Source organism: Coregonus clupeaformis, chromosome 17, assembly GCF_020615455.1.
Source record: "Coregonus clupeaformis isolate EN_2021a chromosome 17, ASM2061545v1, whole genome shotgun sequence".
Classification (NCBI taxonomy): domain Eukaryota; kingdom Metazoa; phylum Chordata; class Actinopteri; order Salmoniformes; family Salmonidae; genus Coregonus; species Coregonus clupeaformis.
The window spans coordinates 41,743,799-41,762,751 of NC_059208.1; the positions used below are offsets into that span (position 1 = coordinate 41,743,799).

The 18,953-nt window shown below is 42.2% G+C and overlaps 1 protein-coding gene across 1 annotated transcript; it reads right to left on the reverse strand.

Annotated features, from left to right (window-relative positions):
* Window positions 1–755: 755 nt before the first annotated feature.
* Window positions 756–18,953, reverse strand: LOC121585576 (tyrosine-protein kinase STYK1-like). The gene is made up of 10 exons (XM_041901900.2): window positions 18,734–18,953; window positions 14,459–14,514; window positions 12,084–12,299; window positions 5,257–5,469; window positions 4,645–4,826; window positions 3,987–4,064; window positions 3,352–3,566; window positions 3,202–3,242; window positions 1,337–1,433; window positions 756–1,166 (listed from the first exon to the last, which is right to left on the reverse strand). The coding sequence occupies exons 2-10, from the start codon at window positions 14,511–14,513 to the stop codon at window positions 971–973; spliced, it is 1,293 nt and encodes a 430-aa protein (XP_041757834.2). The 5' UTR covers window position 14,514; window positions 18,734–18,953; the 3' UTR covers window positions 756–970.

Genomic DNA, 18,953 nt, shown 5'->3' on the forward strand with positions numbered 1-18,953 from the left:
GTCATACATGTAGAGATGCTGATTTAAGAAATATTTGCAGTGGTCTCTTAATTTTTTCCACAGCTGTATATACACTAAACAAAAATATGAATGTGTTTACATCCCTGTTAGTGAGCATTTCTCCTTTGCCAAGATAATCCATCCACCTGACAGATGTGGCATATCAAGAAGCTGATTAAACATTATGATCATTACACAGGTGCACCTTGTGCTGGGGACAATAACAGGCCACCCTAAAATGTGCAGTTTGTCACACAACACAATGCCACAGATGTCTGAAGTTCTAAGGGCATGTGCAATTGGCGTACTGACTGCTGGAATATCCACCAGAGCTGTTGCCAGAGAATTTAATGTTAATTTCTCTACCATAAGCCACCTCCAGTGTCGTTTTAGAGAATTTGGCAGTAAGTCCAAACGGCCTCACTACCGCAGACTACGTGTAACTACGCCAGCCTAGGACCTCCACATCTGGCCTCTTCACCTGCGGGATCGTCTGAGACCAGCCACCTGGACAGCTGATGAAACTGAGGCTTATTTCTGTCTGTAATAAAGCCCTTTTATGGGGAAAAACTCATTCTGATTGGCTGGGCCTGACTCCCAAGTGGGTGGGCCTATGCCCTTCCAGGCCCATCCATGGCTGTGCCCCTTGCCCAGTGATGTGAAATCCATAGATTAGGGCCTAATGAATTTATTTAAATTGACTGATTTCCTTATATGAACTGTAACTCAGTAAAATCGTTGAAATTGTTGCATGTTGTGTTTATATCTTTGTTCAGTATACTGTATATATGTCCTTATACCTGAGTGTTTCATCAGTCTCTCACATTGTATTGAGGATAGTATGGGGCCTAAAGATAAACAACATTTCGTGTTTTGACATTTGAAACGCTCTTCCAGCAGTCTTCATGATAATGTGAGAAAAGCGACACTGAATTTAGACCTTGATTTAAACGACAAGCCCAGGAGCCAATCAGAGAACTGCGTAATTGTAGGCCTCTCCATATTCCGCCTCCTGCAGGTACTTCTCAATGTCCAGTGTCTCAGGCACTCGAAGAACTGTCCTATTGTTGGCACTCTTCTCTCCTGATTGGAGCTTCCGGATCACCTCAGGCAATGCAGGGCGCTCCTGTAGAGCGAACTGGCCACAGGACTTGATTATGGAATACCTGAAAAAAGTACAGTAGCTTTTGTAACCAATTCTAACTTGTTTTGTGGTAATCATTGTGGCTATTTCTACCAATGTCAAAGATAAAACTATTAAAGTACTGTTATATTCATGTTTGCTGTGCTATATTAGGTAATTATTAATGGATTATTACTTAATGTGGTCTCTTACAGTGAGTTAGAACAATTAGCTGGTCTCTTCTGAGTCTTTCCTCTTTGGAGGTATTGAAGAAGATCATTGGCCAATACTTTAGGGAATGGTGGGTCACCTACAAAGTGGAGGATTAAATGATCGATTATTAGGGTGTATGTACATGATAAACATCACAGTTGAAGTCGGAAGTTTACATACACCTTAGCCAAATACATTTAAACTCAGTTTTTCACAATTCCTGACATTTAATCCTAGTAAAAATTCCCTGTCTTAGGTCAGTTAGGATCAGCACTTTATTTGAAGAATGTGAAATGTCAGAATAATAGTAGAGAGAATGATTTATTTCAGCTTTTATTTATTTCATCACATTCCCAGTGGGACAGAAGTTTACATACACTCAATTAGTATTTGGTAGCGTTGCCTTTAAAATTGTTTAACTTGGGTCAAACATTTCGGGTAGCCTTCCACAAGCTTCCCACAATAAGTTGGGTGAATTTTGGCCCATTCCTCCTGACAGAGCTGGTGTAACTGAGTCAGGTTTGTAGGCCTCCTTGCTCGCACACGCTTTTTCAGTTCTGCCCACAAATGTTCTATAGGATTGAGGTAAGGGCTTTGTAATGGCCACTCCAATACCTTGACTTTGTTGTCCTTAAGCCATTTTGCCACAACTTTGGAAGTATGTTTGGGGTCATTGTCCATTTGGAAGACCCATTTGCGACCAAGCTTTAACTTCCTGACTGATGTCTTGAGATGTTGCTTCAATATATCCACATCATTTTCCTTCCTCATGATGCCATCTATTTTGTGAAGTGCACCAGTCCCTCCTGCAGCAAAGCACCCCCACAGCATGATGCTGCCACCCCCGTGTTTCACGGTTGGGATGGTGTTCTTCGGCTTGAAGCATCCCCCTTTTTCCTCCAAACATAACGATGGTCATTATGGCCAAACAGTTGTATTTTTGTTTCATCAGACCAGAGGACATTTCTCCAAAAAAGTAAGATCTTTGTCCCCATGTGCAGTTGCAAACCGTAGTCTGGCTTTTTTTATGGCGGTTTTGGAGCAGTGGCTTCTTCCTTGCTGAGCGGCCTTTCAGGTTATGTCGATATAGGACTCGTTTTACTGTGGATATAGATACTTTTGTACCTGTTTCCTCCAGCATCTTCACAAGGTCCTTTGCTGTTGTTCTGGGATTGATTTGCACTATTCACACCAAAGTACATTCATCTCTAGGAGACAGAACGCGTCTCCTTCCTGAGCGGTATGACGGCTGCGTGGTCCCATGGTGTTTATACTTGCATTGTTTGTACAGATGAACGTGGTATCTTCAGGCGTTTGGAAATTGCTCCCAAGGATGAACCAGACTTGTGGAGGTCTACAATTTGTTTTCTGTGGTCTTGGCTGATTTCTTTTGATTTTCCCATGATGTCAAGCAAAGAGGCACTGAGTTTGAAGGTAGGCCTTGAAATACATCCACAGGTACTCCTCCAATTGACTCAAATTATGTCAATTAGCCTATCAGAAGCTTCTAAAGCCATCATTTTCTGGAATTTTCCAAGCTGTTTAAAGGCACAGTCAACTTAGTGTATGTAAACTTCTGACCCACTGGAATTGTGATACAGTGAATCATAAGTGAAATAATCTGTCTGTAAACAATTGTTGTGTCATGCACAAAGTAGATGTCCTAACCGACTTGCCAAAACTATAGTTTGTTAACAATAAATTTGTGGAGTGGTTGAAAAACGAGTTTTAATGACTCCAACCTAAGTGTATGTAAACTTCCGACTTCAACTGTACATCCATGAGATAAAAGTTTTTAATTTGTTATGGTTATAACAGTTCAGCAGACCAGTAATGATACATTATTTATTTAGAAAAGCATTTACCTAGTGTCACCATTTCATGGAGCAGGATACCAAAAGACCAGCTGCAAAAACGGAAGGATGGTTGGAGAGATCACTGTCAAAGTAGAAAGTCTCATGACTTTTTCATATTTTTGTGTAATATGATTTGTCCAATCAGATTTGCCGACTTACACGTCACTGCTTTGATTGACAAGTCTCCTTGCCAATACTTCTGGAGCCTGCCACTTCCTCATCTCAATGTTCTCCAGCTCTCCTGGAGTTCCTGCTTGTGTTTTCCTGCGGTATGCTGGACCCAATCCCCACAGTTTAGCCGTCAGGTCTCCGCCAACCAACACGCTCCGAGCTCCAACGTTGCCATGGATACAGCTCTGACCATGCAGGTATTCCTGAATACACAAATAGAGAGGATGCTGTGTTTTACAATGGCTATGGGACATTCAAGCACATAAAAGCCAAGCATTCAGATGAATCAAGTAGGTAAGGCCAGGAGTTTTTCCTAAACACATGACCTGAGCAGGTAAAACTCTTGGCCCCTACTCATAGGTTCAAATCAAATGCATTTATAAACCCTTTTTACATCAGCAGTTGTCACAGTGCTTATACAGTTCTGAATAAGAATGACGAACATATGCGCTCAACTTGAACTATCATTTTCAATTGTAGACACACTGACAGAGATGGATGGATCATTTGATGGATGGAAATGTATGCACTTACTAACTGTAAGTCGCTCTGGATAAGAGCGTCTGCTAAATGAATAAAAAATTTAAAAATTTAAATGAAAGGGGAGACAGAGAGAGACCAACCAGAGCAGATGCCACTTGTCCTCCCATGGTGAAGATACGCTTCTCTGTGATATTGCATGGGGACTCCCCACCTGTGTCCTGCCAAGAAAAAGCACTGTGAGAATCCATTCACACCATCACTAATGATCATGTCCATATTCACTCTACTGTCTATATGTTCACAGAGTTACAGAGTGTTTACTCAGCCTCTTGAGATCCACGTACAACTTGAATTTTCAGGCAAACCTGACGACAATTCACAATTTACGTAAAAGTTGTGCAGGCAGATCTCTAGCTAAGACCCGTCCCTAACGCATCAGGGTCATATTCAGTATACTCCAGTCCGTAGCAAAACGTTTTGGTGAAACAATCATCTCTCATTGGACAAGTTCAAGTAGGCTACCTCTTCATTTCACTCTGTTTAAAACAGTGTTCTCCCTACTGAACATCCCCAGCTATTTGGCAATGTAGGAGTACCCATAAAGATAGATAGAGGACTCATCATGGATATAAGCCATTTTAGCATGGACATTGCCATTGAGGGCTTCCACCATCCTTCCCCCATTTTAAAATAGTCAACTGGGTGGGGATTCCTATGGGTTGTAGCCTCAATGGCGTTGCCCATGCTGTCACAGATATGAAGATGAGTCCTCTATCTATCTCTATGGGAGTATCATACCTGTCGACACCTCCATAGGAACCCCAGCAGGTCCCTGTGCTCCAGTTCCTCCATCACAGTGATGATGGGGGTATGTAGAGAGAGCACGCCCATCAGACCAGGCAGGAAGGGGTGGGGCCCCAGCTCAGACAGGAAGGAGGCAAAGCCCAGGAACGACTGGCGCTCACTTGCATCAGCTGTCTCTGGAGGAGAAAAGGTGCATGTTGAGATTGACTACATTGCAGTTGGACTGTGTAGAATCACTGATCTACAAATGACCTAACGTCCCTCATAACTACTCAATATGTTATCAAGGTTAGCGATTCTGTGCCTCGCCTTGCTCAAACTGATCCCCTCAAACACACTGAATGTGTTGTATTTTTTTTCTTCAATATCTGGCAGTCATCTACTCATGGGAAATTTTGTAATTGTTGTTATAGGTTGGCCTAGGTCTGTTGATTTGAATATCGAATCAAGATCACAAGATGTCATAGTAACACCAAGACAAGATAACATCCCCAACATTTCAGGTTTTATATTCATATAAGCCTGAAGGTCTTACAATAAACTGACTGTTAGTCTCTGGATGGGAGCGTCTATTTTATAACTCCAATGTATATCAAAGATTGTTACCTTTAAGTGTCCGTAGAACCACGCCTCGGTTGTCCATCCTTGCCCGGTAGAGGGTGACAGGGTCGTTCGGTTTGACAGAGAAGGACAGGGGCAGCGGAGTGACCAGGTTGAAAGAGCCATGCTGCGTCTCCGGTACTGCAGACATGGTGGCTGGGGCGTCACGCCGGGTCAGAGGTAACTCCTCATGCTCCAGTGGGTTCAGCTCAGGAGGAGCTGCAGGTAAACAGATGGGTATTACGCATATATTAAATTATATATATGAAATTCCTCAGACCTAGAGATGCAACTCATGCATTATAAAACAAACATCAGTCTCTGCCTATGTCAGCTTTTTAAAGTAAATAAATATACCATAAGCCAGTAGATAAATATATGCCAGGAGTTTGTCTAGTTTTGGCAAACATTTACATTAAAAGTCTAAAATAAATCATATGGCAATCATTGTGCTTAAGCAATTGACTAAGTACAATTGAAGTCGGAGGTTTACATACACTTAGGTTGGAGTCATTAAAACTCATTTTTCAACCACCACAAATTTCTTGCATCATGATGTGGGGGTGCTTTGCTGCAGGAGGGACTGGTGCACTTCACAAAATAGATGGCATCATGAGGAAGGACAACAAAGTCAAGGTATTGGAGTGGCCATCACAAAGCCCTGACCTCAATCCTATAGAAAATGTGTGGGCAGAACTGAAAAAGCGTGTGCGAGCAAGGAGACCTACTAACCTGACTCAGTTACACCAGCTCTATCAGGAGGAATGGGCCAAAATTCACCCAACTTATTGTGGGAAGCTTGTGGAAGGCTACGCGAAACGTTTGACCCAAGTTAAACAATTTAAAGGCAATGCTACCAAATACCCACTGGGAATGTGATGAAAGAAATAAAAGCTGAAATAAATCATTCTCGCAACTATTATTCTGACATTTCACATTCTTAAAATAAAGTGGTGTTCCTAACTGACCTAAGACAGGGAAGTTTTATTAGGATTAAATGTCAGGAATTTTGAAAAACTGAGTTTAAATGTATTTGGCTAAGGTGTATGTAAACTTCCGACTTCAACTATGTGCTTTACACAGTTTGTAAATCCTTACTGTACTAATGTAGTTCTAGTACAGAGTTAGTCTCGGATATCCCAGACCTTGGAGCATCGTAACCCACTGGGCACAAACTGGTTTAATCAATTGTGACGTGGAATCTAAGTGGAAAATACATTGGATTTGAAAGAGTAATTAACGTAAACTGTTGTTTTGAGGGTGAATTTTAAACCACAGGATCATGTCATCATTGTGACCAATTTTCAACATAGACAAACCTAAAATATGTTGAATTTGTACCTTTGAAACAACGTCAGCTGTTCAACTATATCCACTATCAGAAGAAAAAAACAATAGTCTGGCAGCACCTCCTACTGGATAGTTGATCTACAACTATTCATTTGGTCTCCCATCCAGGGTTTTAACCGAGCCCAGCTTTTATATTTGTCATTGACTACTACCAATGTGCTATCGTGAGAATGATTATTGAGAGACTTTTAATAACCAAATCAGTGGCACTGTTGCTATTCGTCATTCCAATGAGTAGGTTTAACAGAGCAAATGAAATGTACAGTGCATTAGGAAAGTATTCAGACCCCTTGACTTATTCCACATTTTGTTACGTTACAGCCTTATTCTAAAATTGAATTTTTTTTTTTATCTCAATCTACATACTATACCCCATAATGACTAAGCAAAAACAGGTTTATACATTTTAGCAAATTTGTAAAATTAAAAAAACTGAAATATGACATTTACATAAGTATTCAGACCCTTTACTCAGTACTTTGTTGAAGCACCTTTTCCAGCGATTACAGCCTCGATTCTTCAAATCAAATCAAATTGTATTTGTCACATACACGTGTTTAGCAGATGTTATTGCGGGTGTAACGAAATGCTTGTGCTTCTAGCTCCGACAGTGCAGTAATATCTAACAAGTAATATCTAACAATTTCACAACATATACCCAATACAGACAAATCTAGTAAGGAATGGAATGTAATAATATATACATATATGGACAAGCAATGACAGAGCGGCATGGACTAAGATACAGTAGAATATTATAGAATAGAATACAGTATATACTGTACATATGAGACGAGTAGTGCAAGATATGTAAACATTATTAAAGTGACTTCTTGACGCTACAAGCTTGGCACACCTGTATTTGTGGAGTTTCTCCCATTCTTCTCTGCAGATCCTCTCAAGCTGTGTCAGGTTGGATGGGGAGCGTCGCTGCACTGCTATTTTCAGGTCTCTCCAGAGATGTTCGATCGGGTTCAAGTCCGGGCTCTGGCTGGCCCACTCAAGGACATTCAGAGAATTGTCGCGAAGCCACTCCTGCGTTGTCTTGGCTTTGTGCTTAGGGTCATTGTCCTGTTGGAAGGTGAACCTTTGCCCCAGTCTGAGGTCCTGAGCGCTCTGGAGCAGGTTTTCATCAAGGATCTCTCTGTACTTTGCTCCGTTCATCTTTCCCTCGATCCAAACTAGGCTCCCAGTCCCTGCCACTGAAAAACATCCCCAAAGCATGATGTTGCCACCACCATTCTTCACCGTAGTGATGGTGCCAGGTTTCCTCCAGATGTGACGCTTGGCATTCAGGCCAAAGAGTTCAATCTTGGTTTCATCAGTCCAGAGAATCTTTTTTCCTTTAGGTGCCTTTTGGCAAACTCCAAGCAGGCTGTCATGTGCCCTTTACTGAGGAGTGGCTTCCATCTGGCCACTACCATAAAGGCCTGATTGGTGGAGTGCTGCAGAGAATGTTGTCCTTCTGGAAGGTTCTCCCATCTCCACAGAGGAACTCTGGAGCTCTGTCAGAGTGACCATCGGGTTCTTGCTCACCTCCCTGACCAAGGCCCTTCTCCCCCAATTTCTCAGTTTGGCCGGGCGGCCAGCTCTGGGAAGAGTCTTGGTAGTTCCAAACTTCTTCCATTTAAGAATGATGGAGGCCACTGTGTTCTTAGGGACCTTCAATGCTGCAGACATTTTTTCGTACCCTTCCCCAAATCTGTGCCTCGACACAATCCTGTCTCGGAGCTCTACAGACAATTCCTTAGACCTCATGGCTTGGTTTTTGCTCTAACATGCACTGTCAACTGTGGGACCTTATATAGACAGGTGTGTGCCTTTCCAAATCATGTCCAATCAACTGAATTTACCACAGGTGGACTCCAATCAAGTTGTAGAAACATCTCAAGGATAATCAATGGAAACTCAATTTCGAGTCTCATCGCAAAGGGTCTGAATACTTAGGTATGTTTTTTTGTGGACAAGTTAACAAATAATAATGCTCAGCTATGAAAAGCCAAATGGCATTTACATTTTGGTCATTTAGCAGACGCTCTTATCCAGAGCGACTTACAGTTAGTGAATGCATACATGTTTTTTTGTTTTTTGTTTATTTTATACTGGCCCCCGTGGGAAACGAACCCACATCCCTGCCGGCCAAACCCTCTCCTACCTTGGACGACGCTGGACCAATTGTGCGCCACCCATGGGTCTCCCGGTCGCGGCCGGCTGCGACAGAGCCTGGACTCGAACCAGGATCTCTAGTGGCACAGCTAGCACTGCGATGCAGTGCCTTAGACCACTGCGCCACTCGGGAGTCTGAGTTACTCCTGAGGTGCTGACATATTGCACCCTCTGCAACCACTGTGATTGTTATTTGACCCGTCTGGTCATCTATGAACATTTGAACATCTTGAAGAACAATCTGGCCTTAATGGCCATGTACTCTTATCATCTCCACCCGACACAGCTAGAAGAGGACTGGCCACCCCTCAGATCTTGGTTCCTCTCTAGGTTTCTTCCTAAGTTCCTGCCTTTCTAGGGAGTTTTTCCTAGCCACCGTGCTTCTACAGTCGTGGTCAAAAGTTTTGAGAATGACACAAGTATTGATCTTCACAAAGTTCGCTGCTTTAGTGTTATGAGATATTTTTGTCAGATGTTACCATGGTATACTGAAGTATTATTACAAGCATTCCATAAGTGTCAAAGGCTTTTATTGACAATTACATTAAGTTTATGCAAAGAGTCAATATTTGCAGTGTTGACCCTTCTTTTTCAAGACCTCTGCAATCCGCCGTGGCATGCTGTCAATTAACTTCTGGGCCACATCCTAACTGATGGCAGGCCATTCTTGCATAATCAATGCTTGGAGTTTGTCAGAATTTGTGGGGGTTTGTTTGTCCACCTGCCTCTTGAGGATCGACCACAAGTTCTCAATGGGATTAAGGTCTGGGGAGTTTCCTGGCCATGGACCCAAAATGTCGATGTTTTGTTCCCCGAGCCACTTAGTTAATACTTTTGCCTTATGGCAAGGTGCTCCATCATGCTGAAAAAGGCATTGTTCGTCACTAAACTGTTCTTGGATGGTTGGGAGAAGTTGCTCTCTGAGGATGTGTTGTTACCATTCTTTATTCATGCAGTGTTCTTAGGCAAAATTGTAGGTTGAGAACTCCCTTGGCTGAGAAGCAACCCCACACATGAATGGTCTCAGGATGCTTTACTGTTGGCATGACACAGGACTGATGGTAGTGCTCACCTTGTCTTCTCCGGACAAGGTGTTTTCCGGATGCCCCAAACAGTCAGAAAGGGGATTCATCAGAGAAAATGACTTTACCCCAGTCCTCAGCAGTCCAATCCCTGAACCTTTTGCAGAATATCAGTCTGTCCCTGATGTTTTTCCTGGAGAGAAGTGGCTTCTTTGCTGCCCTTCTTGACACCAGGCCATCCTCCAAAAGTATTTGCCTCACCGTGCGTGCAGATGCACTCACACCTGCCTGCTGCCATTCCTGAGCAAGCTCTGCACTGGTGGTGCCCCGATCCCGCAGCTGAATCAACTTTAGGAGACGGTCCTGGCGCTTGCTGGACTTTCTTGGCCGCCCTGGTGCCTTCTTCACAACAATTGAACCTCTCTCCTTGAAGTTCTTGATGATCCGATAAATGGTTGATTTAGGTGCAATCTTACTAGCAGCAATATCCTTGCCTGTGAAGCCCTTTTTGTGCAAAGCAATGATGACGGCATGTTTCCTTGCAGGTAACCATGGTTAACAGAGGAAGAACAATGATTTCAAGCATCACCATCCTTTTAAAGCTTCCAGTCTGTTATTCTAACTCAATCAGCATGACAGAGTGATATCCAGCCTTGTCCTTGTCAACACTCTCATCTGTGTTAACGAGAGAATCACTGACATGATGGCAGCTGGTCCTTTTGTGGAAATGTTTTTTGGGGGATTAAGTTCATTTTCGGGCGGCAGGTAGCTTAATGGGTAAGAGCGTTGTGCCAGTAACCGAAAGGTTGCTGGTTCTAATCCCCGAGCCGACTAGGTGAAAAATCTGTTGGTGCCCTTGAGCAAGGCACTTAACCCTAATTGCTCCTGTAAGTCGCTCTGGATAAGAGCGTCTGCTAAATGACTAAAATGTAAATGTAAAGAGGGACTTTGCAATTAATTGCAATTCATCTGATCACTCTTCATGACATTCTGGAGTATATGCAAATTGCCATCATCAAAACTGAGGCAGGAGACTTTGTGAAAATTAGTATTTGTGTCATTCTCAAAACTTTTGACCACGACTATACATCTGCATTGTTTGCGGTTTCGGGTTTTAGGCTGGGTTGCTGTATAAGCACTTTGTGACATCTGCTAATGTAAAAAGGGCTTTATAAATACATTTGATTGATATTTTGGATTCACATCTCCAACTAAACCAAAAATAAAAGTTAAAGAATAGGATTAAACCAGTGGCTCAGATGAAACTATCCAAGCATTAGATATCCTTTAAATGTTGATATTTGGCTGCATTGTCAACCAAACACAACTCAATATTACTTTTGTAATACACTAAATAGCCTAAAGTTAAGTTATTTTACAAACTAATGTAACAATATTTATTCAACCTTAAAATGAGTAACACATCCATGGCCACATTTAGAAGTTAGCCTACTGTAACTAAAAATGCAGGTCTGCTTGCAGGTCTGTGGAGATCTTCACAATTGCTATAATAATCTGTGAAGAATCTTGAACAGCATCGATCACTTACACTATGTAATTTTAATGTAATCTCAACTGCAATCCAGGTCATTTGGTTGTACTATTAGATGAAGCACAGTGATAAGACATTAAGTTGTTGTATAAATAAAACATATCTGACATTGTATTCCCATTTTAACTTTGTTGTGCTTTTAAATGGTTGAAAGCGCAGTGATAACACATTTAGATGACAACTAAACCAAAAATCTGACATAGTATTTCCATTGGAATTTGGTCATACTTTTAGATGGTTGAAAGCATAGTGATAACACATTGGGAATTCAACAAACTTCTGTCTTTTTGATTGGGTGAATAAAGGTTGAAATCTCCATTGATCAACGTCTCAACCAAATATTACCCACATTTCCATGTTGAAATGAGGCAGCAATGGCACAAGGTCTGGAGAGGATGTCGGCTTCTCTATGACATTTTGAAAGCGGAGGGAAAAGTGTTCAGGGGAGGGTCCTTTTCAGACAAACAACTCTCCCAACAAATCATGAGTTTGGGTAGGAGGGGCTTAAAATGTCAGCAGGAATTGTGCTCATGTTTAAATAGGGCAGTGACGTTACCGGTGACGTGCGTCCCATTTCTGACTCGTCCTCTCTGTCCCAACAACTTGTAAAGACGTATTAAGCTGGAGCGTCAATACATTGCAACCCATCTGTCTAGAGAGACTTGTACAGAGTGGGAAGATACAAGTATGCTGACTCATCAGCCAAGCTCATTGGCATTACATCAATGTGCACACCAACTTACCCTCAATGCCCTGTAGGTTCTGTCTGGCACTTCGCCTCTGTGTGTGTCTGCTCGACCTGCTGGTGCTGTGTGGTCGGGCTAGGATTACGCTGGGTCGTCTGCGGATTCCCTTTTCAGGGCAGTACCTCAGCAGGAGAATGATTAGCAGAGTGACCAGGAAGCTTGCAAGGAGCAGGATGGGCACGATGATGACTTCCTCTTTGTACACTGTGACATCTGAGAGAGAGAGAGAGATCAATATCAGAGTCATAGAGTATTACTACCATTGGGCACATGAACAAGGCACTTAACCTCTAACCTGCTACAGCTGACCCTGTGCTGCAAAAGGACAACATTTCTGAATCACAATGGGCAGCAATAGAGTGGAAAAGAACCAAAGAAGTATATAATGAAAATGGTTGAGGATGACTATGAAGAAGCTTATTTTTCAATACTATTATTTTTATCTGTCTCCCTGAAATGGTGATCTTTGTGTTCTGTAATGTCTATGTCAACATTATAGTACATGACACTTAAAAGCAAACAGGTGTGGTCTGGCATTTGTTTTGATAGTCACAAACATGAGTAGGATACACTTGAAGTAGCAAGAACAGTACATGCCAATAGGAATGTATTTCAGACACTATTAATTACTGTTTGTCAGTGGTGATTTAGTGCTCCTCATTCCCATCATCTTATTTCATAAGCTACTTACAGTATGTACACTGCCTTCATTTAAAGATCCAATGCAGCTGTTTTTATATCAATATCAAATCATTTCTGGGTAACAATGAAGTACCTTATTGTGATTGTTTTCAATAAAAAATTGTCAAAAAGCAACAAAAATAGCTTCTCAAGCAACAATTTTGCTAGGACTGTCTGGGAATGGTCTGAGTGGAGAGGGGAAAACTAGCTGTTATTGGCAGAGAGGTTTGGAACTATCTTTCTTAGTGGTCTATTAAATAATTTACCGCCTGGTGATGTGGGCAGGCAGGCCAAAACTCCATCCCACCAAAACAGGCTGAAATTTCAGGCGGTCTTTTCAAACAGCTCTTACACTAAAAGGGCATTATCAAAATGTTCACAATATTATTCTAACCTCGTAGTGTGAAAATATGTTTCAAGCACAGGAAAATCTAGTTTTTGACTGCATTGGGCCTTTAAGTGCACCGGAAATAGCATACTGAAAAAGGTGTAAGTGGTGGTGCAATATGTTTGCGCCACACCTTGTCTGGCTAAGTCTACCTACTGTGTGTCATCCAAAGTAACTGGAATGCTTAAAGCCAATTGTTAAGAACTCAGAATTCTCAGGTGTTTCATTCTTCTTGTTCCTTAAAAGCTTCTGGAGAGTCTGAACTCTCTTTCCCCTAACCTGTGCTGCTCTGCGACTGACAATGTAGCTGACAATGCGGCAGACCCTGTACTGTTCCCAGCCTGTCTTGTATGCATGGTGGATCTGAGTACTGTGACAAACACAACACATTTCTGTTATCTCTGTATAACGGATCAAAAAATATTGTATTGTAGTGTTTTATTAGGGCACACAGCAGAAAACAAAAATGAGTGTTTCTTATTGGACAAATCTAGGTTGTTTCCTTTTTATTTGTTTGGTGCCTAATAAAACCAGCCCCTGTAATCTATATTTCACATGTCTGATGCTATCTACGTTGCATTTTATGTATCCAAAATGTTTTCTAGACGGTTGAAGTGGCTTTATCGTATTGGTTGCAGCTCCTTTGCTACAGCTCTGTTTGGTAAAGGCTGGGAAAGGGAACAAGTTGCCACCCTAGGGAGATTGCCATATTTATTCAATTTGACAAATTATCTTTAGATAAGATCTTGTGTAAAATTGACTGTGATGTTGATCATATGTAAGCACAAATAGAATCTCAGTAAATGGACAACCAGTTTGTGACAATGTTACAGCCCACTTTTAACACTGACAGAAAGTTTGGCAAAACTCCCCATAAATATATCAGTGGACAGCTAGATGTCATATAACCTAGTTAAACATTTCATTATTTCCATAGCATTGTCTATTGCAGTGTTTCCCAACCCTGGTCCTCCAGTACCCCCAACAGCACACAGTTTTGTTGTAGCACTGGACAAACACACCTCATTGAGGGCTTGATGATTAGTTGACAAGATGAATCAGGTGTGCTTGTCCAGGGTTACAAGAAAAAGTTGTACTGGTGGGGGTACTTGAGGACCAACGTTGGGAAACACTGGTCTATCGAATCTTAAGATACCAAGTTCATGGAGTGTTTTTAGTCAATGCCTTTGGCTTGGAGACCCAACAGCTAGTGGACATAAGTTGTAGAAGGGGCAAGACAAGGCGACACAGGAGAGGTAGAGAAAAAGGATAACGAGAGAAGAGTTGCGAGAGGAGCACTTACCACAGATGGTGTCCCCCGGTTGACACTGATTATCGGCATCAGAGTAGGATGACATCCTGAGGAGTGGGAGCACACACACACACACACAGAGATATCATCATTAGATTACCACCGGTCAGTGTAACGACACAGCATGGAGTGTCCAACACCTTCTACTGTCACACAAGACACATGTAATGACATCTGGAGTCCATTTTCTCCATCTCAAAGCCAGTTCCACTGCATTTTTTCATTGTTTCCCTCTAATCAGGGACTGATTTAGACCTGGGACACCAGTTGTGTGCAATTCATTATCAGGTAGAACAGAAAACCAGCAGGCTCCGGACCTCTTAGGGTAAGAGTTGAGTACCTCTGATCTAGGCTAATCAATCCTACTTTAGGGGAAAGGAAAAAGACTGTACAGTTGTACACTTGTCATACAATTTCCATGCTTACACTTTTTCCCAATCGATAACGATGACAATGTGAGTATTTTGAACCCTGGTACATGTATTTGTTATTCCGTGTACATATGTTTTGACAGTGCTAGTATCACTTATGTAATCTGAGATATTTCTTTCTGAATGAATAACCTAGATTAACTCTAGATATTGGAATCCCAAGTAACTATGGTATCTGGGTAGATCTGATGCTAAGGCAATTTAAGGTACAGTAGTGTGACTATGGCTATAGTATAATCACAAGAAGAAGGTAATATTGATAGCTCCGCAGGGGGCGTCCAATATGGCACCAACTTGGCAAGGCTAGAGTGTTAACCCACGCTTGGCATTTGGGATGTGTGTCCTAATCACGTAAAACCCTGGATGGGTTGGGCATGCCGGGTGTCATGTAAAAATCTTCCCAGGGTGAAATGGTTCCCAATCGTTGTGATTGTGACGTCATGTTGTAGAAAATTTCACAGCGTGAAAATGTTCCTAGTCAATAATTGCACGCGCGTCAGTGTGGATGGCTGAACTCGTGTAAATATTTCTCTCCCACCCCCTCGCCCTTGATATAGCTAGCTAACGAGCATAATTAGCTGTAAACTGGCCGAGATGGGTTGTTCTCAGAGGTGTGCAGTTTTAACTTGTTTGTACAGTATAGCAAACAAACATGCACTGTCAATCGAAAACATCGCACCCAAGTCTTTGCAATCGCAAAAACTCTCCTCACATCAACCCTCAGCACCGTGACGCGCGAGTCCGGGTATTTATATGCAGACCTCACTCCTCAACAAGCTTCTGATTGGTCAGTCAATAATCATGGCCACCATTGATTGGCAGATGTTGAAGAAAATGTGCGTGCCAACAGAATCGTTTTTTGAGGTCGAGGGAGGGTGTGAGAGAAACATCCGCACGAGCTCAGCCATCCACAAAGAGATGCGCGTGCAATTATTGAACTGGGAACATTTTCACGCTGGTAGAGATTTTACAGCATGACGTCACAATCAGAACACGATCAGAACGATTGGGAACTATTTCACTGGGAAGATTTTTACATGACAGTGCCGCAGCATTGGTGGTATTCAGGCCTGGGTACAGTACAGTATGTTACATTCAACTACATATTTTATAGGCCTCATTATCAAACACAGTCCGACTTTTTTTGGTCACTATTCATTCTCTGATGACAAGTTATTTTCACATGATTTGGGCATGACATTTGAAAAATGCTAAGACAGACTGGCTGGATGACTGACTAGTATTCTCCAATTGAATCGTGGATAACCTCTTCCTACCAACAGTGAAAATGGACAGAATATCATTGTTCAAATTCAGTAGGCAGGTTCAGGGCAGGTCAATGTGAGAAGTAATTATTAGGGGCTAGATAGTAGGAAGAGACTGTGCTTGTGTCTGAAATGACACCCTATGCCCTATACAGTGAGGGAAAAAAGTATTTGATCCTCTGCTGATTTTGTATGTTTGCCCACTGACAAAGAAATGATCGGTCTATAATTTTAATGGTAGGTTTATTTGAACAGTGAGAAACAGAATAACAACAAAAAAATCCAGAAAAACGCATGTAAAAAATGTTATAAATTGATTTGCATTTTAATGAGGGAAATAAGTATTTGACCCCCTCTCAATCAGAAAGATTTCTGGCTCCCAGGTGTATTTTATACAGGTAACGAGCTGAGATTAGGAGCACACTCTTAAAGGGAGTGCTCCTAATCTCAGCTTGTTACCTGTATAAAAGATACCTGTCCACAGAAGCAATCAATCAATCAGATTCCAAACTCTCCACCATGGCCAAGACCAAAGAGCTCTCCAAGGATGTCAGGGACAAGATTGTAGACCTACACAAGGCTGGAATGGGCTACAAGACCATCGCCAAGCAGCTTGGTGAGAAGGTGACAACAGTTGGTGCGATTATTCGCAAATGGAAGAAACACAAAAAACCTGTCAATCTCCCTCGGCCTGGGGCTCCATGCAAGATCTCACCTCGTGGAGTTGCAATGATCATGAGAACGGTGAGGAATCAGCCCAGAACTACACGGGACGATCTTGTCAATGATCTCAAGGCAGCTGGGACCATAGTCACCAAGAAAACAATTGGTAACACACTACGCCGCGAAGGACTGAAATCCTGCAGCGCCCACAAGGTCCCCCTGCTCAAGAAATCACATATACAGGGCCGTCTGAAGTTTGCCAATGAACATCTGAATGATTCAGAGGAGAACTGGGTGAAAGTGTTGTGGTCAGATGAGACCAAAATCGAGCTCTTTGGCATCAACTCAACTCACTGTGTTTGGAGGAGGAGGAATGCTGCCTATGACCCCAAGAACACCATCCCCACCGTCAAACATGGAGGTGGAAACATTATGCTTTGGGGGTGTTTTTCTGCTAAGGGGACAGGACAACTTCACCGCATCAAAGGGACGATGGATGGGGCCATGTACCGTCAAATATTGGGTGAGAACCTCCTTCCCTCAGCCAGGGCATTGAAAATGGGTCGTGGATGGGTATTCCAGCATGACAATGACCCAAAACACACGGCCAAGGCAACAAAGGAGTGGCTCAAGAAGAAGCACATTAAGGTCCTGGAGTGGCCTAGCCAGTCTCCAGACCTTAATCCCATAGAAAATCTGTGAAGGGAGCTGAAGGTTCGAGTTGCCAAACGTCAGCCTCGAAACCTTAATGACTTGTAGAAGATCTGCAAAGAGGAGTGGAACAGAATCCCTCCTGAGATGTGTGCAAACCTGGTGGCCAACTACAAGAAACGTCTGACCTCTGTGATTGCCAACAAGGGTTTTGCCACCAAGTACTAAGTCATGTTTTGCAGAGGGGTCAAATACTTATTTCCCTCACTGTATAGTGCACTACTTTTGACCAGAGCCCTATGGGCCCCACTACATAGTGTATAGGGTGACATTTCAGACGCATCCCCTGTTTTCGTTAGTCACCACAGAGATAAAGCAACAACTGGTTGTATAGAACAAGTAGAGGCCCATTGACAGTTCTCCGGACATTTGTTTCTTAAATGGAACTACATTTGAATCAACTTGAGAGGACAGCGAGTGGGCCAATTCTCTTTCCTCTTGCTTGAGGATAGATTTACTGCTGTGCAAATGTAAACGTTCAAAATGGTAAAAGTTATCAAATACTGTCACCTTAAGAACCAGTTCAATTACGCAAGTTGTGTTGTTTATACATTCATATTTAGGATTATAACACTATAATACCATTATTTACTTACAGCATGGCTGCCTAGCTTGGGGGACCTGTATTTACTCAACAATGTTATATCATTGTCTTGCCAAATTATCATACAAGACAACAAGTTGACAATGGTAGAAACAAATTGGCACCCACGCTATGTCCATCTTACCTTACTTTATTTCAGGTCACAAGTTCAACCTGTCTAAAAAAGGATAAATCAAATGAAAAGTGATAAACTCAACACTTGAAGGTCACCTGTTCCCCTCTCATCCACAGTATCGTATTTCATAATCGAGCGTGACACTCAGTACTACTATCTACCTGGATGTGGTTATATCTGGTTATATACAGGCTTAGGGTGTGTTGTTAGGAAGCACATTCTGACAGCATTTCTGCGTTTCCCTCCCTCATCTCTTTCCAAGTATGTTTGTGTCACTCAACCAGTCTAGCAGCATTGCTCTTTGACATGCACTTCTCACACACAACCCCACACACATACACACCCAGCATATAATACTAAACATGGAACTTTTAGGTTTCAATATATTTTACCTTGTATTTTAACCGACAATGTATTCTACCCTTTATTTGAACCATAAGTGTACATTTCTTCACTCATTTTATTGTGTCAACTTACGTGGCATGCTCCCTGTGTAAGGCTGAATCTCAATTATTGTGTAATGGTATTAATGTCTTCAGCATCCAAAGCTTCACGTTTGATATTAACCATCGTCTGTCACACTCCATTGTATTATAATCCCCATGTGATAATTCCAGTTTGTGCTATTTGCCGTCTCCCACTTTCCCAGCCTCTCTGTCAATCTCTTTCTTCTGTTGTTGTGCGTCTCTTTCCTCAT